The sequence below is a fragment of the Hemitrygon akajei genome, chromosome 13 (assembly GCF_048418815.1).
Source record: "Hemitrygon akajei chromosome 13, sHemAka1.3, whole genome shotgun sequence".
In the NCBI taxonomy this organism is placed as follows: domain Eukaryota; kingdom Metazoa; phylum Chordata; class Chondrichthyes; order Myliobatiformes; family Dasyatidae; genus Hemitrygon; species Hemitrygon akajei.
In genome coordinates this window covers 95,751,224-95,764,148 of record NC_133136.1, presented here as the reverse complement: position 1 = coordinate 95,764,148, position 12,925 = coordinate 95,751,224, and the positions used below count along the sequence as shown (strand labels likewise).

The following is a 12,925-nucleotide window of genomic DNA, read 5'->3' as shown; positions in this document are numbered from 1 at the left end:
TTCGGCACAGCATTGTGGGCCAAAGGGGCTGTATTGTGCTGTAGGTTTATTATGTTTCTATGTTTAATGCATTTTGGTAAAAGGAACAGTAGTGCAGAATATTATCTAAATAGGGAGAAGGTTCAAACATCAGAGGTGCAGAGGGACTTGGCAGTCCTCATGCAAAACTCCCAGAAGGTTAATTTACATGTTGAGTCTGTGGTAAAGAAAGCAAATGCAATGTTGGCATTAATTTCAAGCAGAATAGAATGTAAAAGCAAGGAAATAATACTGAGCTTTTATAAGACACTGGTCAGGCCACACTTGGGAGTATTGTCAACAGTTTTGTGCCCCATATCTCAGAAAGGATATGTTGGCATTGGAGACAGTCCAGAGGAGGTGAATGAAGGGATTAACATATGAGAAGCGTTTGACAGCTTTGGGCCTGTACTCACAGGAATTTAAAAGAATGTGGGGGGGGATCTCATTGAAACGTACTGAATGTTGAAAGAACTTGATAGGGTGGATGTGGAGAGGACATTTCCTCTGGTGGAGCTATCCAGAACTAGAGCGCACCACCTCAAAATCAAGGGATGACCTTTAGAACAGAGGTAGGGAGGAATTTCTTAGCCAGAGAATGATAAGTCTTTGAAATGCTCTGCCACAGACTGTGGTGGAAGCTAAGTCCGTGGGTATTTTTAAGGAGGAAGTTGATTGTTTCCTGATCGGTCAGGGCATCAAAGGATATGGTGAGAAGGAAGGTATATGGGGTTGAGTGGGATCTGGAGTAATCCATGATGGAATGGTAGAGCAGACCTGATGGGCTCTTCTGTCTTATGGTCAGGCAAATCTATGGAAAAGAGGAAACAGTCAATGTTTCGGACCAGGAGTTTTCTTGAGGATTGAGAAGGAAGGGGGAAGATGCCATAATAAAGAGGTGGGGAGAGGGGAAAAAGGCTAGCTGAGAGGTGATAGGTGAAGCCAGGTGGATGGGAAAGGTCAAAAGGCTGGAGAAAAAATAATCTGTCTGGAGAGGAGAGCAGACAATAGAAGAAAGGAAAGGAGGAGGGGATCCAGGGAGAAGTAACAGGCAGGTGAGAAGAAACGAAAGGTCAGAGTGAGGAATAGAGGTGGGGAAGGGGCAGAAATTTGTTCACCGGAGGAAGAAGAAATCAATGTTTATGCCATCAGGTTGGAGGGTATCCAGATAAGGTGTTCCTCATCTTGGTACAAGATTAGACCATGGATCAACATGTCAGAAAGGGAAAGGCCATTGGACTTAAAATGCTTGGCCACCGGGAAGTTCCACTTAAGGCAGTTGGTGCAGAGGTGTGTGACAAAGCTGTCCCGTTTTCCGACAGTTCTCACCAATGTAGAGGAGGCAGCATTGGGAGCAGCGGACACATTAGACAACCCCAGCAGATATGCAGATGAAGTGTTGCCTCACCTGGAAGGACTGTTTGGGGCCCTGGATGGAGGTGAATGGACAGGTGCAGCACTTAGGCCACTTGCAGGGATATGCCTGGAGGGAGATTAGTGGGGAGGGATGAATGGACAAGAGAAATGTCAGAGGAAGTGATGCCTGTGGAAAAGTGGAATGGGGTGGAGGTAAAGGTATGTTTAATGGTAGGATCCCTTTAAAGATGGCGGAAATTGCAACCATACACTTCCCTACAATGTATTCCATCTACCGCTATTTTTGCCCATTCTCCTAATATGCCTACTGTAAGTCCTTCTGCAGCCTCCCTGCTTCCTCAAAACTACCTGTCCCTCCACCTATCTTTGTATTGTCAGCAAACTTGGCCGCAATATAACTAAAACCATTCTTAATTTAGTACCATTTCTGTAAATTAATAAGTGGAATTAAACACTGCACACATTTATTAAGCTAAAATTCTAATGAGTGTAGATGTATGATGTTTTGCAAGTTTTATTAAGAGAAAGGTAGGGCAAAGTCAAGATGGCGCAAAACAGTGACTCCTTTGCTTGCATCTTTGGAAACATCTTTGATATCTCTTTTCCCCTTTCAGGGTGTGGAGGGTTCTTTTGAAGACCCTGACCTGAAGATACACTCTGCCTTTGATTCTTTGCGGGAATGGGACCCGCTCTCAGGGCCTCATGAACAGCAGTTTTTTGTTATCCCAAGGACGTGGCCTGGAAGACCAGTGTGCCTTCAGGGTGCTGGATTTCCGTGGCTCTGGATTGATGCTTTGCTGCACACTTGATTGCTCGGTGAGGGTGCTGATGCTTTTTTGCTGCTGGGGGTGGGGGACGTCATTGCTTTGCTGCTGCTTGTGGGAGGGGAGTTGTGGGAGGGCTTTGAGGTTCTAACATTTTAACTGTCATTCATTCTTTAGGGCACTCCACTGATTGTGTGGATGTCTGCAAAGAAAATGAATTTCAGGATATACATTCTATACATTTCTCTGACATTAAATATACCTATTGAAACCTACTGATAGGTTGGGCAGGTGTGGGTGTGGGGGACATGTTGCTCAGGGTCTTGGACGTTATGTGCTTTTTTGCGTGACTATGTGTTGTACCTTAGTCCCAGAGGAATGTGTTTGATTCCAAAAGTTCAAAGTACATTTAATGTCAGAGAAATGTATACAATATACATTCTGAAAATCTTTTTCTTCGCAACCATACATGAAAAAAGGATTGTCCCAAACAATGAATAACAGTTTAATGTTGGAACCCCAAAGCACCCCCCCAGCTTCCCCCCTCCCATGCACAAACAGCAGCAAAGTGACGAATTCCCTCCCATCCCCACCAGCAAAAAAACATTGGTGTCCTTCACCGAGCACTCAAGCGTGCAGCAAAGCATCAATAAAGACACAGTCTTGCAGCGCCCCAAAGACTACTCGTTCACCCAGTAATTCAACATACCACAGGCTCTCTCTCTCTCCCTAATAAGGGAAAATGATGTGTCCCCATTTCACAGCAAGAGGGAGACATAACAAACTACTCGCTGATTTACAATGTTAAAAGTCCATTGTGTCACTTTTTCCGAGCTCTGTGCCCAAAGAACTCGGGTCTCTGGGCACACAGCCAGCAGCCAGCTTGCTGCTTTCGATCTTCTGTCTCCCATGACGCACTGATATGCTGCGGAGACACTGACCCCGAGTCTGCCCGCCTCCAGAGTCACAAAACCCCAAAACTCTAAAGGCAAGTTAATCTCCTTGGTATATTGAATAATGGCCGGTCGTGAGACCTCGAGAGTGGGTCCCATTCCTGCAAAGAACCGAAGTCAGCGTGTAATTCCAGGTCAGGGTCTTCAAAAGAACCCTGAAATGGTAAAATAGAGAAATTAATATTAAAGATAAAAATAGAACTGTTTCGGAAGATGCAAGCAAAGGAGTCGCTGTTAGGCGCCATTATCTTCTAAGCTCCACCTACACATCCATGCACTTGATTTGATTTGATTTTTGCTTTGAGTATGCTATAGAGGAAATTAGGGTTGTCAGTCAAATTAGAGTCAGAGTCTTAGAAAAGTACTACACAGAAACAGGTTCATGCTGAACCATTTAAACTACCTAGGCCCTTCTTGGAATTACAGGGATACAATCAAACAAAACAAGTTTGACAAGCTGGATAAAGCAATATTATCCCTCCCCAAAGAGAAATGGCACTGTACAAGCACCCTAAACACTACAGGGGAAAATGGCTGCTGAAGTTAGAAGTAAAAATTAAGCTGAAGGCAGGAACCCTCTTTAAAAGGAAAAAGAATATTTATTCATTTTTTAAAATATTCCATCTCTCCTTCCTTTACTGTTATTCTGTTTCTAACAACACACACAAAATGCTGGAGGAACTCAGCAGGACAGGCAGCATCTATGGAAAAAAATAAAGTCGACATTTCAGGCCGAGATCCTTCGGCAGGAACGGAGGAAAAAAGCTGAGGAGTAGATTTGAAAGGTGGAGGGAGGGGAAATAACATGAGAGAGAGAAAAGGGGATGGGAAATGGTGAAGGGGGTGGGGTTAGGCATTACTGGAAGTCTGAGAAATCGATGTTCAGTCCTTCATGTCATTTCATTGCCCGCCCATTGTCTCCCTCTGGTGCTCCTCCCCCTTTTTTCTTTTCTTCCGTGGCCTTCTGACTTTCACCAATCAACTTCCTAGCTTTTTGCTTCATCCCTCCCCCTCCAAGTTTCACCTATCAACTGGCATTTCTCTCTCCCCTCCCCCAACTTTTAAATCTACTCCCCAGCTGTTTTTTCTCCAGTCCTGCCGAAGGGTTTTGACCCAAAACATTGACTATACTCTTTTTTCCCATAGATGCCGCCTAGCCTGCTGAGTTCCTCCAGCATTTTGTGTGTGTTGCTCAGGTTTCCAGCATCTGCAGAATTTTCTCTTGTTTGTGATTCCATTTCTACATTTCATTTGACACTAAATCACTCTGGTTTCCTTCTTTAACACTCTTCTGCTTGCTGACCATCAAGAATATATTTTTACACTAATCCTACCCCAACCCATTTATTTAGTTATCATTTATAGGAGCAGAATTAGGCCTTTTGGCTCATCAAGTCTGTTCCATTAGGCCATTCAATCATGGATGAATCTTTTTACCCCCCTCCTCAGCCCCACTCCCCAGCCTTCTCCTTGTAACCTTTAATGCCATGTTCAATCAAGAAGCTATCAATCTCCATCTTAAATACATCCAACAACCTGGCCTCCACAGCTGCCTGTGATAACAAATTCCACTAATTCACTACCATTTGGCAAAAGAAATTCCTCTACATCTTTGTTTTAAATGGATGCCCCTCTATCCTGAGGCTGTGCCCTCTTGTCCAAGACTCTCCCAGCATGGAAAACATATTTACCTCTGTCTAGGCCTTCTGACATTCAAAAGATTTCAATAAGATTCCCCCCTCATCCTTCTAAATTCCAACGAGTACAGATCCAGAGCCATCAAACATTCCTCATATGATAACCATTTCATTCCTGGAAACATCCTTGTGAACCTCCTCTGGACCCTCTCCAATGCCAGCACATCATGTGACACAGAAGGGGCAATTTGCAATGGCCATTATCCTACCAACCCACATGCTTGAGGAAAGTGGAGAACCCGGAAGAAACCCATGCAACCATAAGACAATGTGTAAAATTCAGCAACAGAAGTCAGGGATAAACCTTGGTCACTGGAAATGTGAGACAGCAATTCTACTAGCTGTTCCACTCTGTCACCCAATGCTCAGAAAAAAATATTTACTTCAACTGATGGATTTGACCAGCTACCAGAAACTGACGAGTTCTCAGATGGGCCCCACAGCACATTCAATCAAACTGCTATTCACGAAGCAAAGCAGAAGTCAATGATTTTGGGCCACCATTTAAAATCAAATATAGATTTCTTACCTGTAATGCTGCAAAGTAACCTGAGAGTTGGAGTGTCTCCACCATATCCATTCATTAGCCCTTCTGTTGAGGATTTTGGAATTGGAATTGTCATCGTAATAGGTTTATGGAATTTTCTTCTCCTTGGTTCCAGGGTGACTATTGGGCTGAAGGTTGCCTTATTGCCCAGTATCTTCTTGATTAATTCAACATGCATGGGTTGGGCCTGGATATTAATAAGAAAAAAATGGAATAGCTTAGTATAGATGAACTCTATTAAATATCAAGTTCAATTTCCAGTTGAATAGTCATTCAACCATACGTGAATACCCATGAATACAGCCAAGCAAAATAGTGCTACTCCAGGATCAAGGTGCAAAACACAGTACCAACCATCATACACAGCACAAATCACATATAGCACACATAAGATAGCAAGCACATACAGTAAAATACAGACACACACAACAAAAATATAGTCTAAGTTCCTGAGTCCATGAATGTTGCAGCAGACTACCATTGAACACAGTACAACTTGTCTTCTGAGGAGCAAGCACTAACAGGCAGCTCCGACTCCAGCATGGATGCCATGCCATACCACATCCAGCACTTTCTCCTGGGTGGCTGCAAATAGGTGACGCCTGGCTTTAGACCCAGAACTTGCTATGACTGAGGCCATGCAGTTCCCACCGTCATTCACCAATAAACCAGTGATCATGATTTGCAGCATCGCACATTAACAATGCCCAGCAGGATATTTTACTTGGTACAGTACATCAGTTAAAACACTGAAAATCGGTCACCTGGAGTCCAACTCGAATTCTCTTGGTTAAAGCTCCTTCAGGGAAGACAGCTTGAACCTGTGGTACCACAGTACTGCTCAGCACACCTCCTTCTGGCCCAATCAAGTTACTGTCCTGTCTGACTCTGGATACTACTGCAAAGTATTGTGGGAAGTCCCTGGTGATGATACGGCAAATTCGTTTTTTGTCAAGTTCCTCTGGACTATCAAGCACTGTAATAGTAAAAAGCACAGCCATTGGTGATTTTCTATTTAAATTATTTACTCTCATCATAAATGTGCATCTCACTATTTTGAGATTTCTTTAAACAAAAAAATGACCAAAAAACTATATAAGTCAACTATCAAACTCAACAAATATACTTTCAGAATGTATTCGAAAAGCTTCTTTAGAATCCATTAAATCAAAAATATTTTGCTTTATAGGCAAGTATGCACCTCATCTTCAAAGTACTTTTTTAAGTTCCTCCGATGATAATGAAAAGGTTTATGTTGACCATTTGGATTCAGAATTGTCTTGTGATAGAAGACAGAAGATAGTGATCAATGGAACTTATTCTTGTTCTTGCTGAAGGTCCATGACTAGTGGAACACAGCAGGCCAGGCAGCATCTATAAGGAGAAGCACTGTCGACGTTTTGGGCCGAGACCCTTATAGATGCTGCCTGGCCTGCTGTGTTCCACCAGCATTTTGTGTGTGTTGTTTGAATTTCCAGCATCTGCAGACTTTCTTGTGTTTGTCCATGACTAGTGGTGCTTTGCTCTGTACTTTTAATCCATACTCTGGGACCTTTGGCATTTTTGATTCTGACACACACACACACACACACACACACACACACACACACACACACACACACACACACACACACACACACACACACACACACACACACACACACACACACACACACACACACACACACAATTCTTATCACCTCAATATTGGCAGGATGTGGAGGCCATGGAAACTATGTATTCAAGGCTTACTGGGGTGTTGCCTGGATTCGAGGGCACGTGCTACAAGAAGAGGTTGCACAATCTAGGGTTGTTTTCTCTGGATCAATACAGGCTGAGAGGAGACCTGGGATGTTCATAAAATTACGAAAGACAACCATAATAGACAATAACCATAGATAGACAACCAGCATCTTTTTCCCAGGATTGAAATACCTAATACTAGAGGACATTTTAGTTGAGAGGGGGAATATCCAAAGGAGATGTGAATCAGGATTAGGGTTAACATCACCGGCATATATCATAAAGTTTGTTGTTTTGTGGTAGCAATCTATTGCAATACATAATAATAAAAACTATAAATTACATAAGTATATGTATATCAAAATAAATTAAACAAATAAAAAGAGAGGGAAAAGTAATTGTGGGATAGTGTTCATGGGTTAACTGTCCATTCAGAAACCTGATGATTGAGGGGAAGAATCTGTTCCTGAAACAATGAGAAGAGGACAATGTCCTGAGTGATGGGGGTCCTTAATGATGGATGCTAAATTTTTGAGTCTTTTGAAAGTGTTCTGGATGCTGGGGAGGCTAGTGCCCATGATGGAACTGGCTAATAACAAGTTTTTGCAGCTTTTTCCAATCCTATGCAGTGGTCTTGCCATAAAAAAAAGTGATGCAGCCAGTTAGAATGCTCTCCACAGTACACCTGTAGAAATTTACGAACGTCTTTGGTGACATATCAATTCTCCTAATAAAATATAGCCACTGCCATGTTTCTTTGTAATTGCATCAAACCCAGGATAGATCTTCAGAGATGTTGACACCCAGGAACTTGAAACTGCTCACTCTTCCCACTGCCAGTCCCTCAATGAGAACTGGTATGTGTCCCCTTGACTTCCCTTACTAAAGTCCACAAGCAATTCTTTGATCTTGCTGATGTTGAATACAAGGTTGTTGCTGTGACACCACTCAATCAGCTGATGTATCTCGCTCCTGTATATCTCCTCGTCACATTCTGAAATCATGCTAACAATAATTGTGTCGTTGGCAGATTTACTGATGCTGGTTGAGCTGTGCCTAGCCAAACAGAGTAGAGCAGTGGCTAAGCACTTGAGGTGTGCCAGTTTGACTGTCAACGAGGAGGAGATGTTATTTCTGATGGGCACAGACTATGGTTTCCCAATGAGGAAGTCAAGGATCCAGTTGTAGAGGGAGGTAGAGAGGCCCAGGTTTTCGAGATATTGATTAGAACTTAGGGTATGATTGTGTTGAGCACTGTGCTACAGTTAATAAACAGCAGCCTGATCTAAGTATTACTATTGTCCTGATGATCCAAAGCTGAATGGAGAGCCAGTGAGATTGTATCTGCTGTAGCACTATTGTAGCGATATGTATGGGGCAAGTTCTTTTACACAAAGAGTGGGGGTTCCTGAAATGCACTGCCAGGGGTGATGGTGGACGCAGATACAGTATAAGTGTTAAAGTTATTAAGTCAGGCACATGAATATGCAGGAAAAATGGCATATGAAACATGTGATGCTGAAGGGTTTTGGTGTCATTACTTAAGTAGTTTGGCATCACATTGTGGACCGAAGGGGCCTTTTCTTGTGCTGTACTGACACAGACAATATCTGTGAGAAGAGAAAAAGTTACAATTTCAGGTTGATGACCTTTAATTGCAAATATAAAAAGCTAGAAATTAGAAGAGTGTTAAACTGCGCGGATGGAAGAGAGTTGGAGAGAAGGGGATTGTCTCTATTAGGATGGAGAATGGATAGTCAGGAGACCTGTGACAAGCTGCTGAGGATTTGTTAACAACAGATTATCTGTCTCTAAATAGGAGATGCATGAGAATGAAACAAAGGAAAAAGAAAAGACGAGCAACATAAAATCCCAGTACAGTAAGATGCAAAGCATTGTAAAAACTGGATTCTGGTATTATTCAACATGTCAAACAGCATCTGTGCTGATACTTTTCAAAAGGATAAAAATTATGTCTTTGACTCAACAAAGCAGTGATATTGGTTTCATTATGACTCAATGTTTCAATGCCTGAACTTGCTAATAATTTAGAAATTATTTTAACCAATTAGCAATAAAAGTCAAAAAGAGATTCACATAAGACTGCAAAGTGAGGACAACTTTTAGCCAATTGAATGGATCTTCAAGGCATGCTGCATGATTACATGAGAACCTGATAAAAAAAAACCCATTTAGCCGCTTTCTTTTGTTTTACTCATGTCTTACCCTCTACCGCTCCCCATCAACCAACAGGTTAGTTACCTTCATCCATCCCATTCAATATTTCATTCAGCTCTTCCTCAGTGTATTCACACTGATGCTCCTTCCAAATCTCTCCAGTTTCACTGCGCAGTACTACCAACTCTCGTTCCTTCCCACGCACAGCTGCAAAGTGTGGAATCTCCACAATCACTGGCCTGAAACATTAGTGTTAGAAGTGAGTTAAAGAGGGAAACAGACCCAATACTAATATGTCTCATGCCACACCACAGTTTAATATAGTCTGTAACAAAGTGAGTTATTATTCATTTTCCAACATGGATACAAGATAACCAGACAGAAACTAATAAGAACAATCAGAGGATTTTCCAGGGCCAAGAAATATCCACCTAGCTTTAGCATCAATAGATATGCATTACATTATTCAAACTGAAATGATAATGAAATGTAATTCCTTATTTTAGTTTCTGATTTCAATCATTTTTACTCATGTGGAATTTATCCATTTAGGAAGCTTTGTTTGAACATTGAAACTTTTTGCTATTGGTGTGTCCTTTGGATTAATAAATTATCATTATGTCAAACATAGTGGCTGAAGCTTGATACCAAAATTGGATGGGTTGAAACTTCCTCAGAAGTGTAAACAGAAATTGAAACAGATTACCAACTCCTGTAATTAAATACTATAATAAGATTCCTGAGAGGATTAATTTTAATTGGTAACTGAATTTCACAGACCTAAGTAGCAGTAGAAAGTTGATGGAGGGCAGAATCTGTCTCTTTCTGCTGTCTACTCCTACCTTCTACTATCTGTCTTCTCCAACTCATCAATAAACATTCGACCACATCTGTTCAATTCAATCATACACCCTTTCTCTGACTATATATAGAATACCTACCACACCCCGTACCTAACACCTAACATTACCACCTCAACCCCAAATGATTGCTAGCTGACATTTAAGTATATCTTCCAGACCAGTTTTGGACTTCTGCAACACTTACACTATAACTAACAATGCACATTGGGAATAGAGAAGGAGGGGCAAACTTTTTTGAGAGCATGTGCCAAAAGAGGTAATAATCTTCTGAAAAATTCTCTCATGTGGCATGATAATTTTAAGCTGAGATTACCATTGATTAATAAATTAGTTACAATGAGAGGAAATGATAATGAAATGAGAGGAAATGATAAAGTGACAAAGTGGATCTTGGCAAGAGCAACTCGTCCAGGTAGCAGCAGTGCATATAAAACCACAATATGACAGTGACTGGGTAAGAGTGGATGTGATGTGGGAGTGTGAAGGGTGAGCAGAGACTATGGAGAGGAGTGGCTGATGTGCATGTAGTGATGGAAGGAGGTGGGGGGGGTGGGTTAATGGGTGGAGGTGTTGATTAGCTTGACTGCTTGAGGAAAGTAACTGTTTTTGATTCTATTGGTCCTGATGTGGATGTTGCATAACCTCTTCCCTGATGGGAGTGGAACAAACAGAATTTAAACATGGTGGGTGGGATCCTTCATGATGTTACTGTCCTTTTCTCAGCACCTTTCAGTATATATGTCCTTGTCTTGCTGGTGTTGGTGATTCACTGGGAAGTTTCTGTCTGCTGCAGTACATGTTAGGATGCTCTCGACTGCTCATGTGTAGAAGGACATGAGTATACTGTCGACCTGCATAGTCCAGCTTTCTCAGAGAATAGAGGCACTGATGAACTTTCAGAGTGTCATAGAAAAGCACAGCATAGAAACAGGCCCTTCAGCCCATCTGGTCCATGCCAAACAATTTAAATTGCCTACTCCCATCGACCTGCACTGGAACCATAGCACTCAATTACCTTACCATCCAAGTACTTATCCAAACTTCTCGTAAATGTTAACATTGAGCTTGCATGCACTGCTTCTGCCAGCAACTCATTCCACACTCTCCTGACCCTCTTGAGTGAAGAATCCCTTATACCACTACTTTCAATGAATTATTGATCTGTATTCCCAGATCCCATTGTTCTACCACATTCCTCAGTGTAAGACCTACCCTGGTAGGGCCTTCCAAAGTGTAACACCTCACACTTATCTGCATTAAATTCCATCTGCCATTTTTCAGCCCATTTTTCCAGCAGGTCCAGATCCTGCTGCAAGCTCTGATAGACTGCTTTGCCACCCACTACATTCCCAATCCTGGTGTCATCCGCAAGTTTGCTGATCCAGTTAACCACATCTTCATCCTGATCATTGATATAGACAAACAAAATGGACCCAGCATCGATCCTTGCAGCACTCCACTAGTCACAGGACTCCAGTCTGAGAGACAACCACTACTACAACTCTCTGGCTTCTTCCACAAAGCCAATGTCTAATCCAATTTACTGCCTCATCCTGAATGGCAAGTGACTGAACCTTCCTGACCAACCTCCCATGTGGGACCTTGTCAAATACCTTGCTGAAGTCCATGTAGACAATGTTCACTGTCTTACGAGTAACTTCCTCAAAAAACTCTATAAGTTCTGTTAGACACTATCCACCATGCACAAAGCTATACTCACTCTCCCTAATTAGTGTAAGATGAGTACTCCTAGGAGTGTGAAACTGCCTACAATTTCCCCTGCTGTGCCACTGATATAAAGAAGGGTGTGAGGGTTTTCCTGAGTCAACAACCATCTCCTTAATCTTGTTGACATTGAGGGAGAGGTTATTTACCTAGCTCTAAGCCTTGACCTTGTCTGTAGTCTGTCTAATCCTTGTTAGTGATGGGCCCCACCACTGTCTTGTCATTGGTGAACTTAACAATGTGATTGTTTGGGTGTTTGGTTGTATAGTAGCATGGGAGCAAAATGTCCAGTCTTGGGCTCAAGCAGGGGTAACCCGTGTTGAGGATAATGTGGGGAGAGGAGCGGTTGTGCATCCTGACTGTCTGATGCCAGTAGTTTTCTTAGACCGAGGAATAGGACAAACCCTGATATGCGTTTTACTGTAATGGTTCTGGGTTCACTGTCTGCAAATGCCTGAAGTCAAAAGAATTTTAAGCCCTATGCAATATAGATACCATAAGACCATAGCCCATAAGATATAGGAGCAGAATTAGGCCATTTGGCCCATCAAGCCTGCTCCACCATTCAATCATGGCTGAATCCTTATACCCCCCTCCTCAGCCCCACTCCTTGGCCATCTCTCCATAACCTTTGATGCCGTGTCCAATCAAGAACCTAACTCTGCCCAACGACCTGGCCTCCACAGCTGCCTGTGGTGATAAATTCCACAAATTCACCACCCTCTGGCTAAAGAAATTTCTCAGCATCTCTGTTTTAAATAGATGCTCCTCTGTCCTTAGGCTGTGCCCTCTTGTCCTGGACTCCCCCACCATGGGAAATATTCTTTCCACATATACTCTGTCTAGGACTTCCAACATCTGAAAAGTTTCAATGAGATTCCCCCCTCAGCCTTCTAAATTTCAATGACTACAGACCTAGAGCTATCAAACGTTCCTCATATAATAACCCTTTCATTCCTGGAAGCATCCTTGTGAACCTCTCTGAATCTTCTCCAATGCCAGTACAAATTTTCTTAGATGAGGAGCCCAAAACTGTTTACAATACTCATGATGAGGCCTT

General features: G+C 42.3%; 1 protein-coding gene across 24 annotated transcripts in view; it reads right to left on the bottom strand.

Moving 5' to 3' along the window:
* Positions 1–12,925, bottom strand: part of ank2b (ankyrin 2b, neuronal) — an 874,534-nt gene that overhangs the window by 122,961 nt on the left and 738,648 nt on the right. For all 24 annotated transcript variants that reach the window (XM_073065114.1, XM_073065112.1, XM_073065128.1 and 21 more), the window contains 3 exons: positions 9,362–9,516; positions 6,121–6,332; positions 5,339–5,543 (listed from right to left, as the gene is read on the bottom strand). In XM_073065114.1, coding sequence (XP_072921215.1) covers positions 5,339–5,543; positions 6,121–6,332; positions 9,362–9,516 — 572 coding nt within the window. The remainder of the gene's footprint in view (positions 1–5,338; positions 5,544–6,120; positions 6,333–9,361; positions 9,517–12,925) is intronic.